Source organism: Ammospiza nelsoni, chromosome 3, assembly GCF_027579445.1.
Source record: "Ammospiza nelsoni isolate bAmmNel1 chromosome 3, bAmmNel1.pri, whole genome shotgun sequence".
In the NCBI taxonomy this organism is placed as follows: domain Eukaryota; kingdom Metazoa; phylum Chordata; class Aves; order Passeriformes; family Passerellidae; genus Ammospiza; species Ammospiza nelsoni.
The window spans coordinates 92738456-92762354 of record NC_080635.1 but is presented as its reverse complement, the minus strand read 5'-3'; the positions used below and the strand labels follow the sequence as shown (position 1 = coordinate 92762354).

General features: G+C 45.5%; 1 protein-coding gene across 2 annotated transcripts; it reads right to left on the bottom strand.

Annotated features, from left to right (window-relative positions):
• Nucleotides 1-13623: 13623 nt before the first annotated feature.
• TENT5A (terminal nucleotidyltransferase 5A) lies at nucleotides 13624-20933 on the bottom strand. 2 transcript variants are annotated; one of them, XM_059467628.1, is made up of 3 exons: nucleotides 20810-20933; nucleotides 19465-19972; nucleotides 13624-18471 (listed from the first exon to the last, which is right to left on the bottom strand). In XM_059467628.1, exons 2-3 carry the CDS (start codon nucleotides 19885-19887, stop codon nucleotides 17692-17694), a joined length of 1203 nt encoding a protein of 400 aa, XP_059323611.1. In that variant the 5' UTR covers nucleotides 19888-19972; nucleotides 20810-20933; the 3' UTR covers nucleotides 13624-17691. The 2 variants fall into 2 exon arrangements, with proteins under 2 accessions (XP_059323611.1, XP_059323610.1); XM_059467627.1 differs by lacking the exon at nucleotides 20810-20933 and adding an exon at nucleotides 20183-20337.
• Nucleotides 20934-23899: the final 2966 nt, after the last annotated feature.

The window sequence follows — 23899 nt, the reverse complement described above, 5'->3', positions numbered from 1 at the left end:
TTTCCATGAAGACCTCAGGATTATATCATACTCTCCAGTACACTCAGCTGTCTAAAGGAAATTTTCAGCTCAGTTTTCACTGTGAAGAAAAGAATTTGCTGGACAGCACATGAAGTTCCAGATGTGACAAAGTCTGGCTTTCAGGCTCCCTGATGTGAAGTACAGCAAAGTGTTAATAGTTTTTACTGAGTAGTCAGCTTGAAAAGGAATAGGGGATTTAAGACATCCTTTATTGGGAGAAACTCCAGACAAGTGGGCAACTCTCAAAGGTTTTTTGTGAGGGTTTTTGGTGTCTCATGACCTATTGAATTTTGCATTTGTATTACCCTGAGCAAACTTCTGTGGTTCTCATTACAATTTATGTATAACCTGCACTGTTTTCAGCCAAGGCCTAAAGATGAGAACAAATCTCTGAGGAGTTAAAAGTAGCAAGAAGGTAATCTGATCCCAGAGGCAAACAGGAGAAGAGTGACTGGGAACAGGGCCACTTCAGGTAAAATCTGCACTGTCACCCATTAACCATGCCAAAGAAATGGGGACACTGGAAACAGTCTCCATCAAGCCTTTTCTAAAAAGAGACAACACTACAGATGCCATGTGTGATCTGAACAGGCTCTCAAAACTAGACTTGTATCAATAAAAACCTGTCTATTCTTTCATCTTCTTTTCTACTCTCCCTGCTAAAGCCAGCGTCATCTGCAGAGAAGGCCCAGATCTAGAAAAGACATTTTATGAGAGTAAGATGCCCTTCCAACAGTTTCCATCCTTTAGTCCTGTTCTGTGGGGTCATGGGACTCCACAGAGCTATCTTTCAAATGGTTGGTTATTTGGTTCTTGGGGTGAAAGTCTGGTGAGAGTCTGACCTGTGTGGAAAGACAGGCCAAATGTGCATTTTGCATAACAGAAATGAAATAATTCTGCTCCATGATGCTTTCAAACTTCCCTCAAGCATCTAAGAAGAAGACAAACAAAATCCCTTGCATCCCTGGGGCTGCCAATGTAGCTGGAAGTTAAAATGCAATGTGAAAAGCATGTCACAGATAAGACTCTGCAACACATCATAAACTGCACCCACTCCTCAGTGGACCTTGTTCTTCATGGGCTTGTAATAATTTTTCTTTCATTACAGTCCTTTTTCATCAAGAGATCCCCTAAGCACAGAACAACACTGCAGAACTAGGGGAAAGAACCAAAAACCAAAAAACCTCAAATTCTGTTTGGAGCAACAGTAGCCACCCAACACAAATGGGAGAGGAACATTAAAGTGCCAGGCACACCAAAACAAACAGGTCACAATATGCAGGACATGGCAACGAACTGGAGGAATGGGGCTTGTTATTCAGCTCAGCTGGGCAGCGTGGGAAAAATGAGAAAATGATAAAAAATCATTTCAAGGCAGAAAAACAACAAAAAGTGCAAACTACTGGAATGGGAAGGAGGAATGGGAATTTATTGCACCATTTTGGAGGAGCTAATGGTCAGGACTAGATCTGGGATGTATCTAAGGATCTACTCTGTAAAATAAAGGTGTACAGGACAATACATGCAAAGCAATGTAGAGCACATCGAAAAGCAATTTGAAAGCAGGATACAATGCAGACAGCAAATCCTCTATATCCATAACTGTATGCATGAAGCAATTCTGCAGGATTGAGCTCTGATATGCCAATTCTCCCACGGGCATAGTTCAAAAGAACAAAAACTCGGACAAGAGTCACCATGATGTTATCAGTCCAAGCCTCACGCCTGAAGTGTTCCCCAGAACTCGTCTCCCTTGCCCAATCCTCAGCTCTTAGATTTTGCATCATCTCTGTGTTCTCCTGGAGAGGAGGGAGCTCAGGGTGGGAGGTGCTGCAGCCCTGCCCAGGTGCACAGCCGGGCTGGCAGGCAGCTGCACACCGAGAGCCACACAGCAGGGGTGCCAGCAAACAGAAATTCTGCAATAACACCTGATGTCACTTCTCCCATTATTTTTCTCACTGCCTTAAGCAAAAAGCTTTACGTTAAACCAGCCTCTTCCAGATTCAGCGCTGAGACAGGCCATGGGCTCCAGAAATGCTGCAATTTCATGGGGCAAACAGACCTGCTGGCTTGAAATTCTCACTTTGCTGATCCTTTCTTTTTGCATCTGCTGCACAAACCTTTTAAACAGAAATATTTCCACTCCTCACCTCCTGGGCAGGTCTTGATGAGATCCCTTCCCCTCCCTGTACCCATCCTCAGCACATCTCACTTTCTGCTAGTCTGAGATATGAAATGCTAATTTTCTGACAGCTTTGGAACATGGTGGATCTCTGTCATGGTTTAACCCTGGTCAGCAACTCAGCCCCATGTAGCTGCTTGCTCATTTTCCTTAGCTGGATTAGGGAAAAAATGTGAAGGGTAAAAATGAGAAAACTCATGAGCTGAGATAAAGGCAGTTTAATAGGGAAAGTAAAAGCCATGCACTCAAGAAAAGCAAACCCAGGAACTGATTCCCATTGGAAGGCAGGTGTTCAACCATCCCAAGGAAAGCAGGGCTCCATCACACATAACAGGGATTGGGCAGACTGAAGTTGTCACTCTGAACACTTTCCCCCTTCCTTCTTGCCCCAGCTTTATATGCTGAGCATGACACCACATGGTACAGAATGCTCCTTGGTCAGTTGAGTCAGATGTCCTGGCTGTGCTGCCTCCCAAAATTCTTGTGCACCCCAGAATCCTCTCTGGTGGTGTGGGAAGAGAAGCAGAAAAGTGTGCAAACACCGCTCAGCAATAACAAAAACATCCCTGAGCCATCAATACTGTTTTCAGCAGAAGTCCAAAACACACTCATATTGCCTACTCTGAAGAAAATTATCTCAGCCAAAGCCAGCACAATCTCCTTCTGCCTTGCCCTGGCAATGCAGTGTGGGACAATTGCTTACAGCTGCCAGCCAGGGAGGGCAGAGGATTCTAAGGGCAAAAGAGCCAACATGAACCAATTTTCTACCATCCAGCTTGAAGGGCTTGCCATAAGAAAATATGTTAGATATTTGCTTGCTCTCGCTGTGAGAGCACAGTCAGGAAGAGTTTAAGAACAGCTGATCCTGCCTTTGGGCAAGGGGACATCACAGAACATCCTTGCTGGCTCTTTCCACTCCAGAGGAATCTCATGTTCTCCAACAAGCGCAAGGTGCAGCACCTGGGTCAGGGCAGCCCCCAGGATCAATACAAGCTGGAGGGTGGACAGAGCAGGAGCAGCCCTGCCAAGAAAGCCTTGGGAGTGCTGGTGGATGAAAATCTGGACATGAGCCAGAAACGTGCACTTGCAGCCCAGAAAGCCAATTTTATCCTGGGCTGCATCAGAAGCAGAGTGGGCAGCAGGGCAAGGGAGGGGATTCTGCCCCTCTGCTCTGCTCTGGGGAGATTCCATCTGGACTCTCTGGGGTCCCCAGTACAGGAAGAACATTGACCTGCTCAAGCAGGTTCAGAGGAGAGCCACCAAGGTGATTAGAGGGCACCTCTCCTATGAGGAAAGGCTGAGAGAATTGGGATTATTCAGCCTGGAGAAGAGAAGGCTTTAGGGTGACCTAATTGCAGCCTTCCAATTCCTGAAGGGAGCCTATAAGAAAGATGGAGATAAATATTTTACAAAGGCATGTAGTGATAGGACAAGGGGGAACAGCTTTAAAATAAGGGTAGGTTTAGATTAGATATTGGGAAGAAATTCTTTATTGTGAGGGTGGTGAGGCACTGGAACAGGTTCCCCAGAGAAGCTGTGGATGCCCCATCCCTGGAAGTGTATAAGTCCAGGTTGGATGGAGCATTGAGCCACCTGATCAAGCAAAAAATGTCCCCTGTGGCAGGGGGGTTGTAATGAGATCATCTTTCAGGTTCCTTCCAACACAGGCCAGTCCATGCTTCTTTGACTCTATGATTTTCTCTGCTAAGGGGATCACATGGACTGACAGTTTTAGAGCTGCACACCAGGCACCCCCAGGTGTAGGAACAGATTATTTAAAGGCCCTTTGCTGCTCTACCTCCCCAGCACCCTGCTGCACTCCAGCGGATTCCCAACAAGTGGCTGTGACCCTGGGAGGAGCTGAGCTACCCAACAGTCATGCTAGGCACTTCTAGGCACTTTCAGGGTTTGATGGGTTTCTGCACACTCCCCAGACCACATGGCTCATCAGTGGGAAAAAACCTGGTCCACAGCAGGTCTGCAGCATCAGGAGGGAGGGGGCCAAAATCTTAGCACACTTCTTTGGTAATGCTGCCACAGACACAATGATTTCTTGCTGGGAAGCTAAAAATCCTGATGTGGTCTTTGTGACAGCAGACATCCTTTTGTGGATTATTGCCAAAACTCAGAGGCCTGAAAAGCAAGCTGGGAAGTGTCTGATGGGGAAAGAAATCCCCCCTGCCTTCCATGAGAAGTTAATAAATGTCAGAGAAAAAATCTGAAGACATTATAATGGCTGTGAGGATTAACTTGCTCTTACAGCAGCAGTGCCATATTATTTATTGGAAGTATATTTTTCCTCTTTGAGGTTTGTTTGAGGGTTTTTCTCTTAAAAATAGATAACCAAAGGTTTATGAATGAAAGACACATTGGGGAAAAAAATCAACTTGACGCATAAAATTAAATTTCAGTATCAAAACTCTAGGGTTTAGCAGAGAAGAAAGAAAAGCATTTCATGCAGGCATCCAGCTGCAAAAAAGAAGGCCACTGGAGATTAATGAGGAAATAAATGGAAATAATATATGAGGACTAAATAAGGAGGAAGTTTAGGCCATAAGAGATTAATGAGGAACATACACTTGCTCTAGCTTTGCCACCAGATACATGAACTGAATTGTGTTTTATGGTTTTCAAGGTAAATTGAAAGTGACTGAACAGCAAAGAAACTTTACAGAGGGTTTTCACTCCCAGTCCTCCTGGGACTCATCCCCTCAGAGGTGGGAAAGGCCATATATGCTAACTCTGCAGTTTTTTGGGGATGAGCAGAGGAAGCTTCTCTACAGAAAGCTTTGTTAGCACATGCTTCCTTCTTTTGAGCATGAGACAACCAGCAAAAAGCCTTGGTTTTGCACAGAAGTCACTGAACTGCAGCTGAATAGGCCTTAGTTAAGTTGATCTTTAAATCATGTAATTAAAAGCAGAAACAAAAGTCTTAAAAGGCATAATCCAATCTTTATATTTGTATGCCACATGTGTGCATGCATATAGAAATGCGCTTGCTGTCAGAAAAATTTGCTATTTCAAAATAAATTTTACCCACAACTTGGAATAAATACTTAGCCTACAAAATGTCATAAGAATTCATACAATTATAGTTTGGAAATCACATTTTTTATTTCTACACTGACTTTTTTTAAATAGCATAAAAAGCATATTTTAAAATAATAAAATAAATCACAATAAAATTATCTATTCTGTTTAAGATGTAATAAAATGTCTCAAATGAAGCTAAGACAGACAAAATGAATTGTTTAATTACCTTCAAATCCCTTGTTTCAGTACCAATTTTCTGCATCTTCTTTCCATTCTATTAATTTTCATTTCAATGCCAACCTAAGCTATTTTCTGTCCCCATCTGCCTTCTGAGGTTTTATCCCAGAGCCAAGAAGTGCTGTCCTGATTGAGCTCTCAATTTACTCAGCATCTCCACTCCTGGCAAGGGTCAGCCACAACCAGGGCTGCTCTCCATGGATCTGAGACCCTCAGCTCTGCCTCATGGCAGCCCACCACCATTTCCCTTGGTCTCTTTCCCTGCATGCCAGGGGGTGTTCTTTTTTTATTTCAAGTCCCTGATGGGGTGAATAAGATGGGAGGAGGTGTGTTTGAATTGCTCTGGTCACTGTATCCAAAATCATGACGGCCTGAGAGAAGCATGACCTGCCGTGGGGCAGCTGCTGGAGTGCTGTGTGGGCCACATGTGACACTGGAGTCTCTTGAATGTTCAGCATAAAAAAAGAGCCCAGGCAGGCTTGCCTGAAAACCCTGGCCAGCTCGGGTCCCACTATAAGCAGTGTAGGAAATCCCATATCCTGGATTCCCGTCAAGTAACACATTGTTTCTTCCTACAGCTCCATCAAAATCCAGCTCTTCATTGTAAGAAGAAAATTGGCATAATCCAGATCTATTGAAAAAGGATTTCAAAAGTCACTTTTCCCCTGGTTCACGTCCAACAAATCAGCTGTGCACTGTGGCCACTGCACAGGTGAAGGCCAGCTGTGTGGTGATCCTTTACCTGACCACACTCATCCCAAGCTCTTCTTGCCAGCATCCTGCAAGGGCTCTGGAAACTGGGGATGGATTCTGCCCACAAACCTCTGGGGTGATGAGAGGAACAAAATAGTGAGTTGTACTTTCTATTGCAAGCCTCCTTCAAATTCAAGGGAACAGGGCAGAAGGCCTTCACCATCCTCTGTGATTTTGGCTCTCATCTGTCCAAGAAGAGAGTAGAAATGACATTAGCCTCCTACTACTATGGGAGTCTGAGCCATGAGCTGTCCCTGGTCTTTGGGAAAGTCAGCTTGGACCAGTAAGAGAAGGACATTCTCAACAGTAGACTGGCCATAGCTCTGATTATTGAAGCAGCTGCTTCCCAAAAAGACAGTGGGATTTTTGGTTAGATTTGCCAATTTTTGCTTTTACTATGCTTAAGAAAAGCTGGATCCAAAATTATTGGTGTATTGGTAAAATAAGTAAGTCTTATCCTAACCTTTCCAAACAAGAATGTTTCTGTCTGTTGCACAACTAAAATGAGCAACATTTGAAATACTTTTTCCAAAAAAAGGTTATCCTTTTGGCATGTTATTTAAATTATACCTAACAAATTCATTTGTTTAGAAATCCATATGCCTTTCAGAAAGTAAATACAGTTCATATTTGAATAAGTTCCTATATTTAATGCCAAGCTTTCATGGAAAATGCCCATTAATGTTTATCAGAACATTAGATGCATGAGCCAAACTTTTGGTAATGCATGGCATTAAACTTTGGGGTGGAAGAGGTGGATTATATATTTAGAAATAGCTCCTATTAGGCAGCTACTATAGGAGCTGCATGGAGGAGAATGCCCACAGGATACCACTTCTCCCAGCTGGCAGCATGACACAGTGCAGGAGCCTGTCAGGGGGCAGGACAGGGAGTTCCAGCCCAAAGTCTGAATTTCTTGCCTTTTGTGGGTTTAAGCCATATGTGGACTCACCTAATTTGTAATTGATGTTTTACAGTTGAAATACAAACCCTGAAAACAGGGAATGAGGATGAAAACACAGACCATGCCATGACCACAGTCCAAGGCTCTTGTGGGAGCTGCCATAGTCAGGGACTTACAGCTGAGTTTCAAATATTCTATTGAATTACAGAAAGGACTGTTATTGGGTTCCCCTTCCCTTCAGCTCATTATATACAATGGTCTTCCATAACTAAACTTTCTTTCTAGCAGCTTTTGCCCATCAACAGCTTAACACTTTAAAATTTTCCAAACACTGCAATTTGATATATTCAGGAAGCAATATGCATTCAGGGAAACTGTGGGTCCCAGGATAATGATTCTCTTCAATCAGTTTAAGCCTGGGACATTGTATATTTATGACAGTGAGTATTACGGGGATGTGGATTCACCAGTTGACTGATGCAGGCAGCCCTGCAAAGTGATCAATCTTTGCTTGTTAAGGAAATTCCTGTACCCTCATGTATTTGTCTGGTGGCCAGACTAAAAGAAAAAAAAAAGTATCACCTGTATAGAAATAAAAAGCAATAAGCCCAGTCAGGACATCCACTCATTTGGAGGAAGCTCAGTCTCAAGAGATTCCAATTGTGGGCTCAGTTTCTTCAGCAGGTTTGTTGGTTGTGGCTCTGCAGTCATTTAATGTCCCTGCACACTACTCCACAGTGTTTTCATTTCACCTCCTGAAGTAACTGAAATTCAAGATGGAGGGAAGATAAATGGACCTGTGTCTGCATTGACTATAGAACTGATTTCAGGTCTCTGACAAAAAGGTATCACAGTGAGCACACAGCCTTTTAAGAGAACAACTGAGTTCAGTTATTCTTGAAGGCAAGCTAAGATTTTGACATGACAGACTTAGCAGGTGAACAAATTTACAGAATTCCATAATATTTCATGAAAATTGCCTCTTTGGGAACAATTTTTGCAGGTTATATTCCATTTCTTAAAAAAGCAAGAGCCTGCCTTAAGCAAATGAGCTGACTTACTGTGAAACAGCTGAAAAATAAGCTCATTGAAATCTCCACACAGAGAAGCTCTAAGGGACAGGACTTGCACAGGGGTGTTTGCACAGTGCCTGGTACAATGGGTCCTAACCTGGTCATGCCCTTTGATTGTTACTGCAGAGCAAACAGTCGACAACAAAGAAGCAGCAAGTAACGCTCAGGTCAAGCTCAGCTACCAAATCTGCATTGTACATTCCCCACATGCCTCCTCAAGCACGCAGGCAGCTGCTACCACTGCATACAAAGACTGGCTAAAGGCAAAGGAAAGTCTGTTGACCCCACAGCTTCTGCTTAGGTGTCTGATGCATTGGCTGGAATTTCATCAGATGCTTCCTGTCACTCATGGATGTTCCCACTGCTGTGGGAGGGCATTCTGTGATGATGAAAACTCTTTGTCCTACAGGGAAGACTATCATGAAAATGTCTCGACACCGAAGATGGAGCTTTTAGCAGTGAAAAATATCTGCTGGGTACCCTTCTGCTGTAGAGAATGCCCTCTGAGCAGTCAAAGAGAGTTTGAAGAGCACTTCATGTGCATTGGTCAATCACATGCACCCATGACAACTAAAATGCAAGTGATGCTACAGGTGATCTGTGACAAACATGTTTGCCCACAAAACTCCACAAAACAAATGTATCGTGTTCAGCACTGAGCCCATACTCTGCATGCATTTCTCAGAAACACTGACAGTAGTTCCTACCAGAATTGGAAGCTGTTTTTTCTCTCTTAGTAGATTGCCTTTGGGATGGCCATCAGTGCAGCTCTGCAGAGTCTCTGCTGCCAAATGCATTGTCTTCATAAGAGCAACAGCAATAGCCTGATCCAAGGTAGATGCTGTAATCATCAGATAGAAATATTCTTCCTGGGGACAGTGAATGGCACATGGCAAGCTGTGTCTGTAAGATCCTGGTGACAAATCTGGGGCTGTCTGTGTTTAGGCTTGGAGGAAAACTGATTAGTTTCAACTTCTTGGAACTTCCATGACTAAATAACTTTATGAAGCATGGCATCTATAAAGAGCTATGATGGCTGCAGCAAAGGAGATGCTGCTTCCAAACCATGTAGCACACAGCACAAATGCCTCTGTGTGACCCCACAGGGGTCCATGACTTCAACAAAACCAGGCAGGAATGGTTTTGCCAGACTAGAAAATACAGCCTTAAATATTTGACATTATTGGTGACAGAGGGTTGGGAAGAAATGAAAAGCATGTTGGAAAGCTCCATCTACAGAAGATGCACTATTCAATTTTATAGTTCCATAAAAAATGCAAAAGAACTGTTCACAGCTGGTGAGAAGGAAGCCCAAACTCTCGGTTTCGCTTCCGCCACTAGCTGACATTTATAGGGTTTTACTTATAAACAGCACTCACATAAATCAGTCTAGTCATAGCTTACACCCCTCTTGCAATGCAGACCCCAGTCATTTATTTGTTGCTTCCCAAACAACAAAGACTTGAGGTGAGGAACAAGATATGCAAACCCTTCTTCAGTGGGTACTTGTACTTCAGTGGGTACAAATCCAAGTACTTGGTTTGCAAAGTGTATAAACAGCCTGCTGAAACCCAAACAATACAGTCAAGGAAGTATTTTATACTGAGAAAGATCTTCTCTTACTAGTTTGCATGCTGACATTTTAGTAAGTGCCCTGTAGTGCCTTTTTCCCCCTGATTTAAGCATAATTGTTGTTTTAATAAATTTTGAATTAATTTAACTGTTATTCTGCACTTCTTGAGAAGTTCAAGTAACTGTATAAGGCTGTATGAATAATTCCCCTGTCATGAAGAACTGCTAGTGGACAGCTTGGCTTCAAATATTTCTGAAGAGCATTTCACAAGATAGCCAGGACACGTGGTTGCACAGAGATATTCCACTCCTCTTGCTGAACCTCACCTAATGACCCATCTAGCACTGACCTTACATCAGTGGCTCTCAAACACTAGAGACCAGCAGAATTACTGACAGTCTGAAGAGAAGCATGTGGTGCTGGTCCCTCCTTCTTCTGCAAGAATCAGGATGAGAAGGCAGCAGAAAAGTAATAGAGAACAGCAATGCAGAAGTGAAACTGTGAGAAGCTACTCAAGGACAAAAGATTAAAAAGCAAAAGGACCGTGGCTTTATCCTTTCCTCAAAGAATTGGTTAAATTAGGAATGGTTGTGATTACAGAAAGGTTTCCTTGCAATTACTGTTCCACATCAGAATGCACTTCAGGAATTCTACAGATGTCTTGGATTGAGGAAATAAGCCAAGAAAGGGAGTCATGGTTAAAACAAGAGCCATGCAGTGACTACAGACATATGAATCCTCTTCAAGCACACATTCACTAAGGAACACGTTTCCTGAGAGAAAACTATCACAGAGCCATGTACATCTCCCCCAGAAGCACCTGTCTTCCTGCTCCAGGCACCCCTCATCACCTTTGTTCACACTGCAGAGAGGTGACCACATAGACACACAGACAAGGATGTCTCCAAAGCTGGATGTCCCCAAAGCACATTCATTGTCTACTCTCTTTAGCTGTGACTTTAGAGGGGACAGTGTTCTACAGCCCCCAAGGGAGGAACTCCAGAGAAGAGACCCTGTTTAGGTTAGATACAAGAGAGATCAATTTTTTAAATACTGCTGGCTGTTCTGGATGTGTCCATTTTCAAGAAGAAAATTTAACTAAGGAGAGTTGTTCACTCATAAAACATTTTCATCCCCAAGTCCAACAGAAGGAAAAGTATGTTTAAGGACAATATCCTCTTTAAAACCAGCAATTTATACCCTCAAAGTCATTATGGGAATCTAAGAAATGTTTTCACCATGGGGAATATCCATGCTGTGTGCCCAATATTTAGGTGTGTATTTAGGACATAGCTGTTTTTCCCAAACAATGCAAAAGAGAAAACTTTCTGGCAAGTACTGTCATTGCTCATCCTGGTGCAACAGTCACATGAAATAGTGAAATTTTTCATCCACAAAACACACTCTCTGGACAGCATAAGGCTATGTAAGTATGTAGGAGATTAGTCTGATTAGTCTGTTCATGATAGCTTATCAGGCTTTTGAACAGTGAATATTTCTTCTCTAATGTACAGATTTTGATTTTGTGCTCTTGATCCTTGTGCAGACTAGAGTCCCATTGCAGACATCCCAACACACATCTATTGATATTCAGGGCATTGCTGCAAAACTACACCAGCTCCAATGCAACAGCATATAGCTGTGCTTTATCTAAGTTCATACAGCCACATGCACTGAATTTTACTAAAAACACATAAATAAAAGGGAGGAGGTTGCTTGATGGCGGCTTCAGGAAGGCATCGCTAGATCCACACAAACACTTGGGAAAAAGGTGCGTGCAACTTCTACAAAACTCTCAGCAGAGGTTTCAGAGACAAGAGCAAATGGCCTCAAGTTGCACCAGGGGAGGTTTAGGTTGGATATTAGGAAGAAATTCCTTCACCAAAAAAGTTGTTAAGCATTGGAACATGCTACCCTAGGAAGCATGGTGGAGGCACAGTCTCTGGAGGTATTTAAAGATAAGCAGATGTAGTACTTAGGAACATGATGTAGTGGTGGACTTGGTGGTGATGGGTAAACAGTTGGACTTGATGATCTTAAAGGTCTTTCCAACCTAAATAAAAACTAGAAACTCAGTTTCATTCCTGACTAAAGAGGTTCCTGCGTAATTTTTTTATGGCAATAAAATAAATATGTGCTGCTGCAGCCAAGGAAAACCGCAGACTGTAACTTATCTTGATAAGTGGCAGCTTCTCTGATCTGACTTATTTTAGCAGGGTGAGCAGAAGTTAAAGACTTGAGCTATTTCTCCTCTCCTACTGTAATCTATCAGTGTGTCCTCCAGCTTTCCAAGGTGTTGTTGTTCAGGTGATTTTCACTGTCCCACTTTGCTTTTACCCTCCCTCCTCTTCAGTACTGACTGCTTCCTCCCTCCAGAAAATCACAACATCCTAAAGTGAGCATTCATTTGGCTGTGTCTGCATCACACTCTTCCTCAGTTTGGGAAAGAGGACTCACAATGCTCCACTCAGCTGGCTCTCCAAAAAATCCCCCCAGATTTAAGCAGAGAAATGGGAATTAACTCCCTCCAAGTGTAAGAGCATCTATCTAGGCTTTGATTTTGATATACAAGCAGAGGCTTTTCGATTTAGATGATTTCCAATCTCCCCAGTTTTCATCTGTGTCTTTGTCAAACTGCCTGAAATATTCTCTAACTGAGCAAGTTAACAGGAGGAAAGGGTAGGCCACGTGCCCCTCCCTTTTCTGGCAGTAACATGGGAGGAAAGACGATGCTGTATGGACAGGGACGCTGAGTGCATCCCCCCCTCCTGGCCAGGCTGATTTCAAAAGAGGTACTGTGCAGAAGGCACCTGGCATTCAGCAAGGGGGCTGCTACTACGTCTGGAAAAATGAGAAATCCCACCAACTTGTTTGGTTGGTGGTTTTGCACAGGAATACAGGTTCACTCATCATTAAAATAAGCATATTCACACTCCCACTGAGCCAGTTTGAGACTTCCAAGACCAGCACAGTATATGAATGAGCCTAGTAAGAGGTACATACTGCAGACTCTTAGCCACTATTTTTCAAATTTGGGTCAGTCTGAGGCACCATGACTGAAAAATTATTGCCACGAGCATTGTAAATTAATATTTAATATCGCCTTGAAGTGCTTTTTGAGGAAATTAGCCTTCATTACTGAGGCATCTCTCCTGTAAACACAGAAAACAGAAAATACCTCTGCTGACAAGGGCAGCATTGTAGGGCAGGGAAGAAGAGTAAACATTGAATCTGCGGGAAGAAGTGGACTGATTCAGCAGCTGAATCAATCAGGCATGTGCATCCCTTCTCCCCAGCAGTGCCCCAAGCCTCAGGATCCGCAGCACCCCACCCCACAGCTGGCACCACCTCTACACCAGGCAGCAGCACACCCTTGCCCCCCGGACCAACCAAAATGGCAAGGTGCAGATGTCAGCCCCTACCAAACATGCCCCAAGGACACCAGGACCCCCCCAACTTGTGCCAGCTGGGTGGTTTGTGGCGCACTGATCACAGCCACAGCCATGGATGCTCCGTCCTGTGACCTTCCCTGGAGGGCAGTGAGGGCGTGGGGCTTCCATGGCGCTGTTTCCTTCCCGTGTTTCGGGCCATTTGCACGGCCCAACTGGTGCTGGAGTGCGTATTTTTGGCAGTGGCTGGGGAGGTTCCTCTGCAGCTGAGTACAGCCAGCCAAACTCAGCTGGCACAAGGCAGGGCTTTTCAAAATGTTCTGTGCTCCAATCGGAAAGCAGCCCAATGCTACTCTTCTAGAAAAGTGCTGCCCTTGTCCTCTTTTAATGAAAGCGAACTTGGTATTCAGTAGGAGCAAGCCAGAGCTATTTCAGACATGGAAGACAGCAGACACAAATCAATAGAAAAAAATAACTTCTTTTTATTTACAAAAAAATCCAAATATTGGATGCTGTAAACAAAATTCACAATCTGTTCCCTCTAGAGTCTGTTTTCCATCAGCTCTTTTTCTGTCTGTGACAAAGCCTATAGTCAAAATGTTCCAAAAGAGCAATCCAAGGAGCAGTTTGCTGCAACAGGATGCCTTGCAGAAGGCAACAGTTGTAAGGAAATTTGAGGGAAAGCAAATCTGCACAGACTCCTACAGACTGCAGGAGCCTGCAGTGCCTTTAGCTAAGATGTCTTGAAATTTGCAGGCCATTTTTTTTTACTATTTATTTTGTTAGCAAACCACTATTACAACAGCAAAACAGTACACTGATTTTCTTTCTTGCAAGGGAAATTCTCTGCATAAAGAAAACCATACAAAAGAATATATTCAAATAGGAGCTGAATATGCAAATACAATTTTTCCTTTTCTGTGCAGTTTTATCTAACACACTTCATTTTCTCAATTAAAAAAAAGCGCCTTTTTTGAACCGGTAGGAGCTTCTGATGTGATGCAAACCAAGCATTTAGTAAGAGCTGTTTAGAGGATTTGTGTGAAGGCCTTTGTGCAAGATAAAAAATACTTTAAGTGCAATACAAGAAACTAGAAAAATATCATCTTTTTGGTCTTCTAATTGCCCTTCTATTTTTAGGAGAAATATTCTTGCATTTGAGAGGACAGCTACATCTAAGAAGAAAAAAAAGAAGAAAAATCCATTTAAAAGCTCTTGGTTGTTTCACGATCGTTACATTTAACCAAGTTTAGCGCCCTGTTGGTTAGCAGGAAATTCAGCGGTGGCACAAACAGTTTTACTGTAATCAGGTCAATGTCTTTAATCAGTTCAGCTCTTTAAAAGGGGCACTGTCTTCTGTAGCACAAGCTCTAACCTTACGGCTGATTGGATGGGACAGATCAAGTCTACAAAGCAAGAACACGGTTATTAACTTTAAAAGTACCAGTGTGCTGAAGAGGAGGGGAAAAAATAGTTAAAAAGAAGTCAGACTTTATGGAGGGAAAGGTGTGCAAACCACAGAAATAAACCAGCTTTGAAAAGGAGTTCTTATTTTACTCTTGGCCTGAACTCATGCCTTCTTCCCACCTCTAACACCAGGCACATTTAAAGTCACCAGTCACAAATAAAACAAAGCTCCACCAGTTCCACCACTTCATCATTAACATATGCAAAACAGATCTGGAATACCTATATAATATATATAAAAACATATTATATATGTATCAAAATGCAAATGCCAAAAGGTGCAGTTTAGCTCAGAGCCCGGCTGTATGCACTACAAGGTAACTAGCTGCTGTCAATCAAAAAAAAACCCAACCCACAATTAGATTTGAGCTGAGAGGAAGTAATTCAAAACTTTCTTTCAAGCAATGGCAAAAAAAAAAGGGTCCTTCAAAGGAAAACCAGCACTGTATCATGTATTATCAGCATTCTGTGGTTGTGGCACAGCTATAGATTCTCAAACTCTTTTAAAGAGAGGATGAGTCATTTATTTGCCACAAATAGTTGTGGGAGAGCAGACACACCACACTACCAGCTGATCCTATTTCCCCAGCGCTCCCCTCGCTTCCGCTGGCGAGCCAGGAGCAGGAGGAGCGGGAGCCAGGAGCGCCCAGCCCGGAGCGAACCTCGCTGGGACCAGCGGCCAGCCCAAAGGAAGGGAAGGTCCCCGGGGACAAGGTCTGCACGTCAGAGCTAGCATGGCAATGGACCAGCTCCTGAGCTTCCTGAAGGACTCGCGGGGAAGGTGCTTCAGTAAACAAACCGGGTTCCTATTAAAGTGCCTGCAGAGTGAAAAGTACAAAGCGCGACAAAAATAGATGTACCTTACTCACTCCATAGGGAAAACACGCTGCCAGGACACGAGTCCTCTCCCTCTCTCTGCCCCTGACTCCAATGCCAGACCGTGCCTGTGGCCAGGCAGGGCACAGATGGATTTCCTTCAAAAGCCTGAATTCCCTTTTTTTTTCTCCCCCCTCAGAAAGAAAAAGCAAACTATCAGAGTCAAGTGTCACTTAGCCATTAGGTTTTCAAAGCACAACAAAGAATTTAACACCTTCAGAGATGGCCCTGAAGTGAAAACAGCAGCAGAGGAGGTTGGTTTTTTTCCCCCCTGCTGGTCTTTCGGGAGAGGAAATGAAAGTGAATAGCTATTGTTCCAATGTAAAGTGATTCCATTTAAATAAAGTACAGTACTAAAATTGTAAATGCAGTGTGACAACCAGATCAAAGATGTTTAATATTTGCATAAAAATATATATATATATATATATAATATATATATAAAATATAATTTTCAGCAATCGTGCAACACTCTTAAAAGGGTTCATTTCACATTTGCTAAATTCTAGTGGTCCTGGAATGCATAATGCATTCTATTAAAAATACTCCTGTAAATATTAACAATTAGTGTTCAAATTACCAACTAATACAATATTCTTTAGCTGTCAGGGGGTTTAAATAAACCTATCTTTGATCCACGTTCCACTGAAATTACACATCATGGAGGTATGCAGTCACAACATTAGTGGGTTAAATGTCAAAATGGCATTACAGTACAAAACAGTTAAAAAAAATCAGCTAGTCATATCTTTCTCCATCTGTGGAATTATTATGGCTCACAAGCAACCCACTGAATTACTGTAATCCTTGTTCTTGCAACCAAAGACATTATCTGAATCCCACCTTAATCCTGACTGGTTCATTAACTCCAAATTTCTCAGGTGTGGGTTAAAATTTCACTGCAAGGTGCCCACTGTCCTATGACATCCTGTTGCAAACTGGAAAACAAGTAGTACTTTATTTAAACATTCCTTAATTGCTACATTTTCCTAGACGACATTAATATATATTGTGTGTGTATATATATAGATATACACCAATGACATGTACATATATACACACACAAGCATATATACACACATACACACACGTACCTAGGATAATAGCACACTGACAAAACATTAACTCTATACAGGTATTTGCCAAGAAAAAAAATAGGGCATTTCCTCCACCACTTATTCACAAGCTTATGGGTTGGTTTGCTTTCTTTTAATCCTTGTGTCCCTGATAAAATAAAATGCATGGTTAAACCACAAAACTATATAATTTTTTTCTCACTTCAAATTTTATGAAGGCATCAGGCACTTTTGATTACTATTGGTGTGTACAAATATAGGAACATCTCCTTTTACATATATATATATTTATATATATATACTCTACTGTATCTTCTTTGCTTGGATAACTTTTTTGTGAAATCTTTGGTCCTTAAGTATATACTTCTTGCCACAGCTGGTTTTCCAGCATTCTCACATTTTTAAAATGTGAGGCATGCACACAGCTGGAAATAATGGACTTTGTCATCGTACGTGTTTCTGCTTCTATAACTGTACCAATCCACTACTGTTCATTTGGAGCAAGCTGTTTCTGGTAAAGCATTCTACTCAAGCAAGCTATACATTCTACATGGTCAATCCATAGACAGCACTTGCTGCAAGCCCCAAATGCAGTAATTCCAATATACAACTTTATTCAGCTTATCTCTGCTTTATGCCTCTAACTTTTAACTCCTGAATATATATAGAACTGTTTTTTGTGAATTTTTTTTTCTTTTGTTGTTTTTTTTTTGTTTTGTTTCTTTCATATTCTCCCTTTTGCAGATCCCATTCTAGAGTAAGAATAAAAATAAAAGAAAATAAGGCTTTCCCACCTTCTCTATGCCAAAGCTATGGGAGCAGATATTGCCAACCCATATTGTCATCAGGCATTCCTCCCTCACTTATTTCAGGGGAAGCTGGTTGCTTTTAATGACAGGCCTCTTGTGCTCTGGGGTAGGATCCAATTATTTTGGGGTTCTTTCTTGATCATGCTCCCATTAATTATTAGAAGAATCACAAGCTTGTCCCAAGCTTGAAAACTAGAGCAGATCATCATTGCACAAAACACCCCATTTCAGAGGGACCCGTCGCCCCTTCCTACACCTTAGAGAAAGTTCTCTCCACGGGGTCTACTAAGTTCAGTTCTTAATTACAGGGCAGCCAAGTAGAGTATGTGTGCTGCTGGCAAGGGAACACCGTCTGAACCTGGGCAATATAGTAATTGCTGAAGTTGGCATCTGCTACGTATGGGGCTGGCTGGTAATAGCAGGTGACATTGGCCACGTTGGGGATGATATTTTGCTCGGCTAGGACCCGGATGGCCAGCATGGTGATGAGATTCAGAGTCTGTCTCCTCTCATGTCCCATCAGGCACACTGTGCTCTCATTCACCACACCGTGAAGGGTCATGAGATAGTCATACTTGCGGTCTTCTAATCCCACAAAGTGGTTCTGCAAGTAGGACTCCAGCTTTCTCTGCTGCTCGCCAATGTCTGAGAAGTCAATGAAAAACCTCGAACACATGTATCTCTGCAGGGATTTAATCTCAGATTCAGAGGCTGCCCTAAAGCCCCTTACCAAAAGGTTGCAGTACTTCAGAAGACCACCTCCTCTGATTTCTTCTGGGTTTCTGGTGGCAATTATCTTGTTGCAGAGGTGATCAAAGGCTTCCTGGAAATCCCCATAAACGCTCTCGCCAATGATAGTTGGGTGAAAAGTTTCAGTCATCGGATTCTCTGAGCACTCATAAAAAAGCAGCAGGGAGTCCAGCTTGATTTGAAAGGAATCGACACTGAATTCAAACTGTCGCCTCAGAGAGTCCACAAATTTCAGCTCCACGTTTTTGCCACTGTTGTTGGACAGGGAGATAAGACTCCATCGGTCTGAATCATTGCATACTTTTACCATTTTCTGCACATAAGCCTCCTATAATCAGAAAGACAAAATGAGCAAATCAAGACAAAGATCCAAGAAATTTCTCCTTCACTGCGTCTGCTCACCCCTCCCAAGCCCCCCTGCTCCCTCCCCCATTTGCATTTCATGAAAGATTTCACAGAGCCTGCAGATACAAACCACAGAGTAAGTGTTTAATGTGAGAGCTCAAAATGCTGTCACTGCAAGGGTATGACAGGGGAGGGAGGGTGTTCTGCTGGGACTGTGTCATGCAAGGGAAGCATACAGCCACACTACCTTGTTCAGTCACTTCTAAATACATCTACAGACTAAGTCCATGGCACATCTGCCAAATATGCCTGCACCCATATGTAGAAAGTCACTCCTGCAATCTAAAAAGAAATCTTATTTATTGGTTTTCACTTCTCTACTTCCCAAAGAACAAGTTAGACAATGTTCATTCCCCTCAATCCTACCAGTGCAGGTTCACAAATCAGTCCCGTATTAAAAAAAATAAGTCCCTCTAAAAATCTGGAAGGATTTGGATTCAGGCTAATCAACTCAAGCGAAGTGTCTTCTAGAGGAGGGAATATGCCTCCCCATTGGGGCACTTAGCACCGCTGGAAGCATGCCTTGCAGACGGGGTTTCCTTCTTGCAGATGTTAAATCCATCTACGCTCCCCGCGCACCCGGGAACCGGGGCCGGCACACCGAGCTGCCGCCGAGCCGGGCAGGGAGCGAGGTGTGCAGCGCCTGGCACACGCCCCAGGTAAAACAGCGCTCCCAGCAAATCAACCGGGAGGGAGAACAAGCTAATCAATCCTGAAGAGCCCCGGGCAGGGCGCTTCACCGTAAACTCCTCCTTTTTTAAGCGTGGGGTGAATAAATCGCTCGGGGTTCCCGTGGGTCGCGGAGGTGCGGGGGGAGCTGCTGCACCACTCCATCCCCAGGGGGAAGGTGCCCGCTCCCCGCAGGCAGGAGCTCACACCTGCCCGCTCCGGGCGTCTGGGCAGAGGTCGGGTTTACCTTGAGTGTGAGAGGCGTGATCTTCTCCTTATTCACCCCCTCGGGTAAGAAATCCAAGAGGCAGTCCAAGACCACGTCCTTCACAGTCTGAAATTCGGCTTCTCCTTTGAGGTCGGCGCAGAAGATGAGGTCCAAGTCCTTGTAGCCCAGGCCGCTGTCCTGGTGGAGGACGTGGCTGGCGGCCGAGCCGTTCAGCCGCACGTCCCGCAGGCCGATGCCCTTCTCTTCCAGCCGGCTCCGCACCACCTTGACGATCTGCCGAGGCTGCATGGCCAGCGTGGGGAAGTTACCGCGGCCGTGGATGGGGATGGTTTCGCTGAGGATGCGGTCCAGACGCTGCACTTGCTCCCAGCTCAGCACGTTGCAGTGCGCGCTCTCGCCGCCGTCCGCGGAACTCCCGCCGGCCTTCTCATCGTCTGCCATGGTGAGCGGCCGCCGCCTCCCCGGGCTGGATCCAGGCACCGCTCCGGCTCCCCGCCGGCCCCCCGGGGCCTCTCTCTCTCCGCGCCTGGCAAAAGAGGAGGAAAAGGCAGCGGTCAGCAGCTGCGTGCACCCGGCGCCCGAGCTCCGCTCCCCTGCGGCCGTCCCTTTCAGCGGGGAAGCGGGGGGACACACCTACGGATCAGATTAAAATAAATAAATAAATAATTTTGGGGGTGGGGGGAGAAAAAGCCCCCCGGAGCCAGGTGGTGCTGCACGATAAGGGAAAGCGCCCGACCTGCAGCGCCGCTGCTTGCGCCGCTGGTTGCGCCGCTCTCCGCGCTCCCGCCGGGGCAGAGGCCGCCCCGCGCCGACGGAGAGGCCGCCCCGCACCGCCCAAGAGGCCGCCCCGCTCGCTGCCGCCGCAGGCTGCCGCCGTCTCCGGAGCTTTCGTAGTTCTGGCCGGGAAAGGTCCCCAGTAGTTTTTATACGAGGTTTCTCCGCGCTTCCGGGGCTCCGAGTCACGGCGCCCGCGTCCCGCCCCCTCTATCTGCATGGCCGGCCTCGGCGGTGCCCCCGGCCCGCCCACACCCGCGCACCCGCGGGCCGCCCTCCCTCCCGCCCGCCCCTCCGCAGCGCCCGGCGCGGCCGTCCCGCACCGCCCCGGGCTGGGGGAGCCGCGCAGCGCAGCCTCCCCCGCACGGCTCCGGGCAGGCAACAAGTGCAGCAGCGCTCCCTGCCCCGGACGGGGCGCGGCCCCCCCCGCTCCGGCCGTGCCTCGATGCGCGCCCAGGGGCACCCAGCTCCGCGCTGCCATTCATTGCCGGTTTTTTTTTCCCGCTGCCTTTTTACCCCCCGCCCGTCTCCCCCCCCCCCCCCCCCCCCCGACATTCCCGGTCATCCCAGGCTCAGCCAAACTTCATACCAGAGCGACGGAATTTGGCAAGAGCCCCTCTCCAAGCAGATGCCGAGGATCCCGGGCCGTGTGGTTTGCGCTGCTCGGCTCCTGACCGAGATTTCCAGAGCCGCCTGCGGCAGCGCAGCGGCATCACGCCGTGCCTGCCCGGCCCCGGCCCGGCCCCTTCCCCCGTGCCCGCCCGCCCTCCTCGCCGGCGACGGGAGGAAAAAGGCATCTCGAAGACCACGGAGGAGCCGGTGCCTTCCAGAGGAGCATCCTGCTTATAGAGTACAACTTGGGTAACCGCGGAGCCGTAAAAATGACGTGGAAGACAAGCATATTATATAAACATCCCATATATTTTATTTGCATTTTCTTTCAAATAGAATGAATGCATCTGCTTGTCTTTCACCTGTTACGTACATGCACGAACATATAATTATTATTTAAAATGCACATAGATACTATATGCATATCGATACTATTTCAAGACAGATACTATTTAAAATATATACATACTATTTATATGTATGTATATGTTTAAAACAGACTAAGCGCACACACTCGATGCACGCGCATGCACTCGATGCACGATGCCCCGGGGCGCAGCCCGGTATGGACGGCGGGTTGCGCGCAAGGATGCAGAGCTGGGGGACACGGGGGGGTCATGGACGGTGTTGCGTCACCGCTCGCAGTTTTGTGACGCGCGGCAGGAGGGGCTAATGGGGGAGCGCCACGACGTGACGCGCAGCTCCCTCAACCGAGCACTTCGCCTAAAAGGGGGGGTGGGCGACACAGCCCGACGGGGTTTACTTTCCTCTCCTCCCATTTTTAGCGCGCCCCCATCTTCTCCCGGCCCGGGATGGGATTAGAGGTGTGGAGCTGCTCGGGAACCCCCGAACCCTGCACTCCCTGTCCCTCCGCACATCCCGGGCGGGGGTCCCCACGCGCTGCGCCCGCCCCGTCGGGGCGCTCCCGGCCGGCGCAGCGCGGGGCACGGGCGCCCCCTGCCGGTGCCGCGGGGCGGGGGCGGCTCGGGCTTTGATCCGCAGCCCACATTCCCAATGGCTTCATTGCCTTCGTTCCCTGTGTGCTCCTCACGCCGGGGCACACACGGAGCGGGGGGACTCCGCCCTGTGCCCCGTCGTGCGGCACCGCCGCCCCCTCTCCGTGCCGCTCAGGGGGCGATAACAGTGTTTGTATTGCTCCGTGTCAACGTGTTAAAGGAGAAAAAAAAGAAAGTAGAAGCTTTTAAAATACGAACGTGTACAAGGGACTGCAGCTTAACAGCAGAAGCAGAATGTTGTACGTCTGCCAGCATATTGAATAGGGTTTGCCAGCTTATTCCTTTATATAAAATAAACATTCAGAGTAAGCGGGCGGCCGGCAGGGGAGCCTGTGGAGGGGCTGAGGGGAAGCCGCAGCGGCCTGCTGGGAGCCTGGGCCACTGGCCGCACTGGCTCCTGCTGCTGGGCACAGCGAGCCCCCACTCTCCCCATCTCCTCACACCGACCTGCGTCCCCAGAGGAGAGGGGCACTGCTCGTCTCCCCGGCCGGTGACAGCCGAGGGCAGGGGCTCCCGGGGTCCCACCACGGGCACTGGCTGCCTGCAGCACTGAGGCGACACTGCCCTCCCTGTGCAGCTGGGAATGTCGGAGAGGTTAAAACATAACCCCATTCCCAGGCTGGCATCACCCAGGTGAACCACAGTTCACTAGGGCACACGATTTAATCTTTCGAAAGGGGTAACTATGGCCTTATTTATAAGCAAATTGTCATTACCGGTAATCAGCTGGATTACTGATTGCTAGAGCAAGGACAAAGATCAGACTTGGAGTCTCATCGCATATTAAGCAAGGCCAGCTCCAAGAAACTGAGACAATTTCCTGTCTGGGAGTAACCAGCATTTCATTTAACTTGTGTTTCTCAGCATGTTGAAATGAAATTTTAGCAGTATTTTGTATACTGCAGAATGTACCAGTGCGTTCACTACGCTGGTCAGTGGGATTTAATGCTATTTTGTGTTGATCTTGTTTCATTCCCCCATGAAGTGTGACTTTTGACCTCTTTTAAGTTACTATCATTTGCCCACTTGAAAAATGGGCAGAAGGTCATAGTGGAGAACACTGATTTACTAAAGGCAAGGTGAATGCAATCTCAGAAGGACGACCTTTACACTGCTGGGTTTTGCTAAAGGAGAAGGGGTAGCCAAGCCCTGTCCTCACCTCAACCTCCCTTTCTCAGTGTAAGCACCTGCAAATCACCTCCCACTCATTGAAAGAAGAGAGGAAATAGTTTTCAGTCAGAATCACTGCATTTACATTTTCTCAGTTCAGAAATGTGCAAAGGATGGTGATCATTACACTCTTTGTATAGATCAGGAATTATTTGCTCTGATGTACAATCCTTTTCACTTATCTTCCCTTAATTAATGGACACCAGATAAAGGGTATTTTATATACATATATATATAAAATAAACTGTGTAAACAGAAGAGAAATAGAACTCTACCAGTGCAGTACTTTACCTAAGTATATACTCATTATGGATTTTTTGCTCTTCTATCCTACTTGAATGTGAAAGCCCTCATCACTTTAAATCAGTAGAAATCATTAAGAATTGTAACAAGAAATTAAATTAGGGTGAATTACATTATGAGAAACTTAGAAATATTTGTATGAGTTGCAGAGATAATTCTAATTACAACTGATACTGGTAATGCTGCTGCTAATAAAAACATATATTCAGCTCATGAACATGCTCTGTCCCTTTAATGACAAACTTACTTTTGGAAGGAAAAGGTGGGGGTTTTTAAATTGTCAGTGTGAGCAGCAATTCTTTGACAGAATTTTAATTGTATTAGTCACTCAGGTTGTTTGTGCTGCCCAAGCAATTAGTAGGAGCACAAGATGTGTGATGTGAATCATGTCTTTCTCTATGTTCGCACAATATTTTTCAATTAGTCCCTTCATTCCCACCCGTACTCTCAGTCCTGCTCTAGAGCAAATGAAAATTAATAGCAACAAATGTGTTTCTCATGTATGCATTTGTGTGTATTTGCCTAATAAAGTTCTCAGTGTGAGCTCTTCATTCAGCTTGGCCATGTAGCAGAGTGTG

Bases quoted from the DNA above. Each gene is read 5' to 3' on its own strand.
- TENT5A (XM_059467628.1), bottom strand. From the start codon at position 19,887: ATGGCAGACGATGAGAAGGCCGGCGGGAGTTCCGCGGACGGCGGCGAG. The intron at 18,472-19,464 runs GTAAACCCGACC...TTCTGATTATAG, and splicing joins TCACGCCTCTCACACTCAAG to GAGGCTTATGTGCAGAAAAT.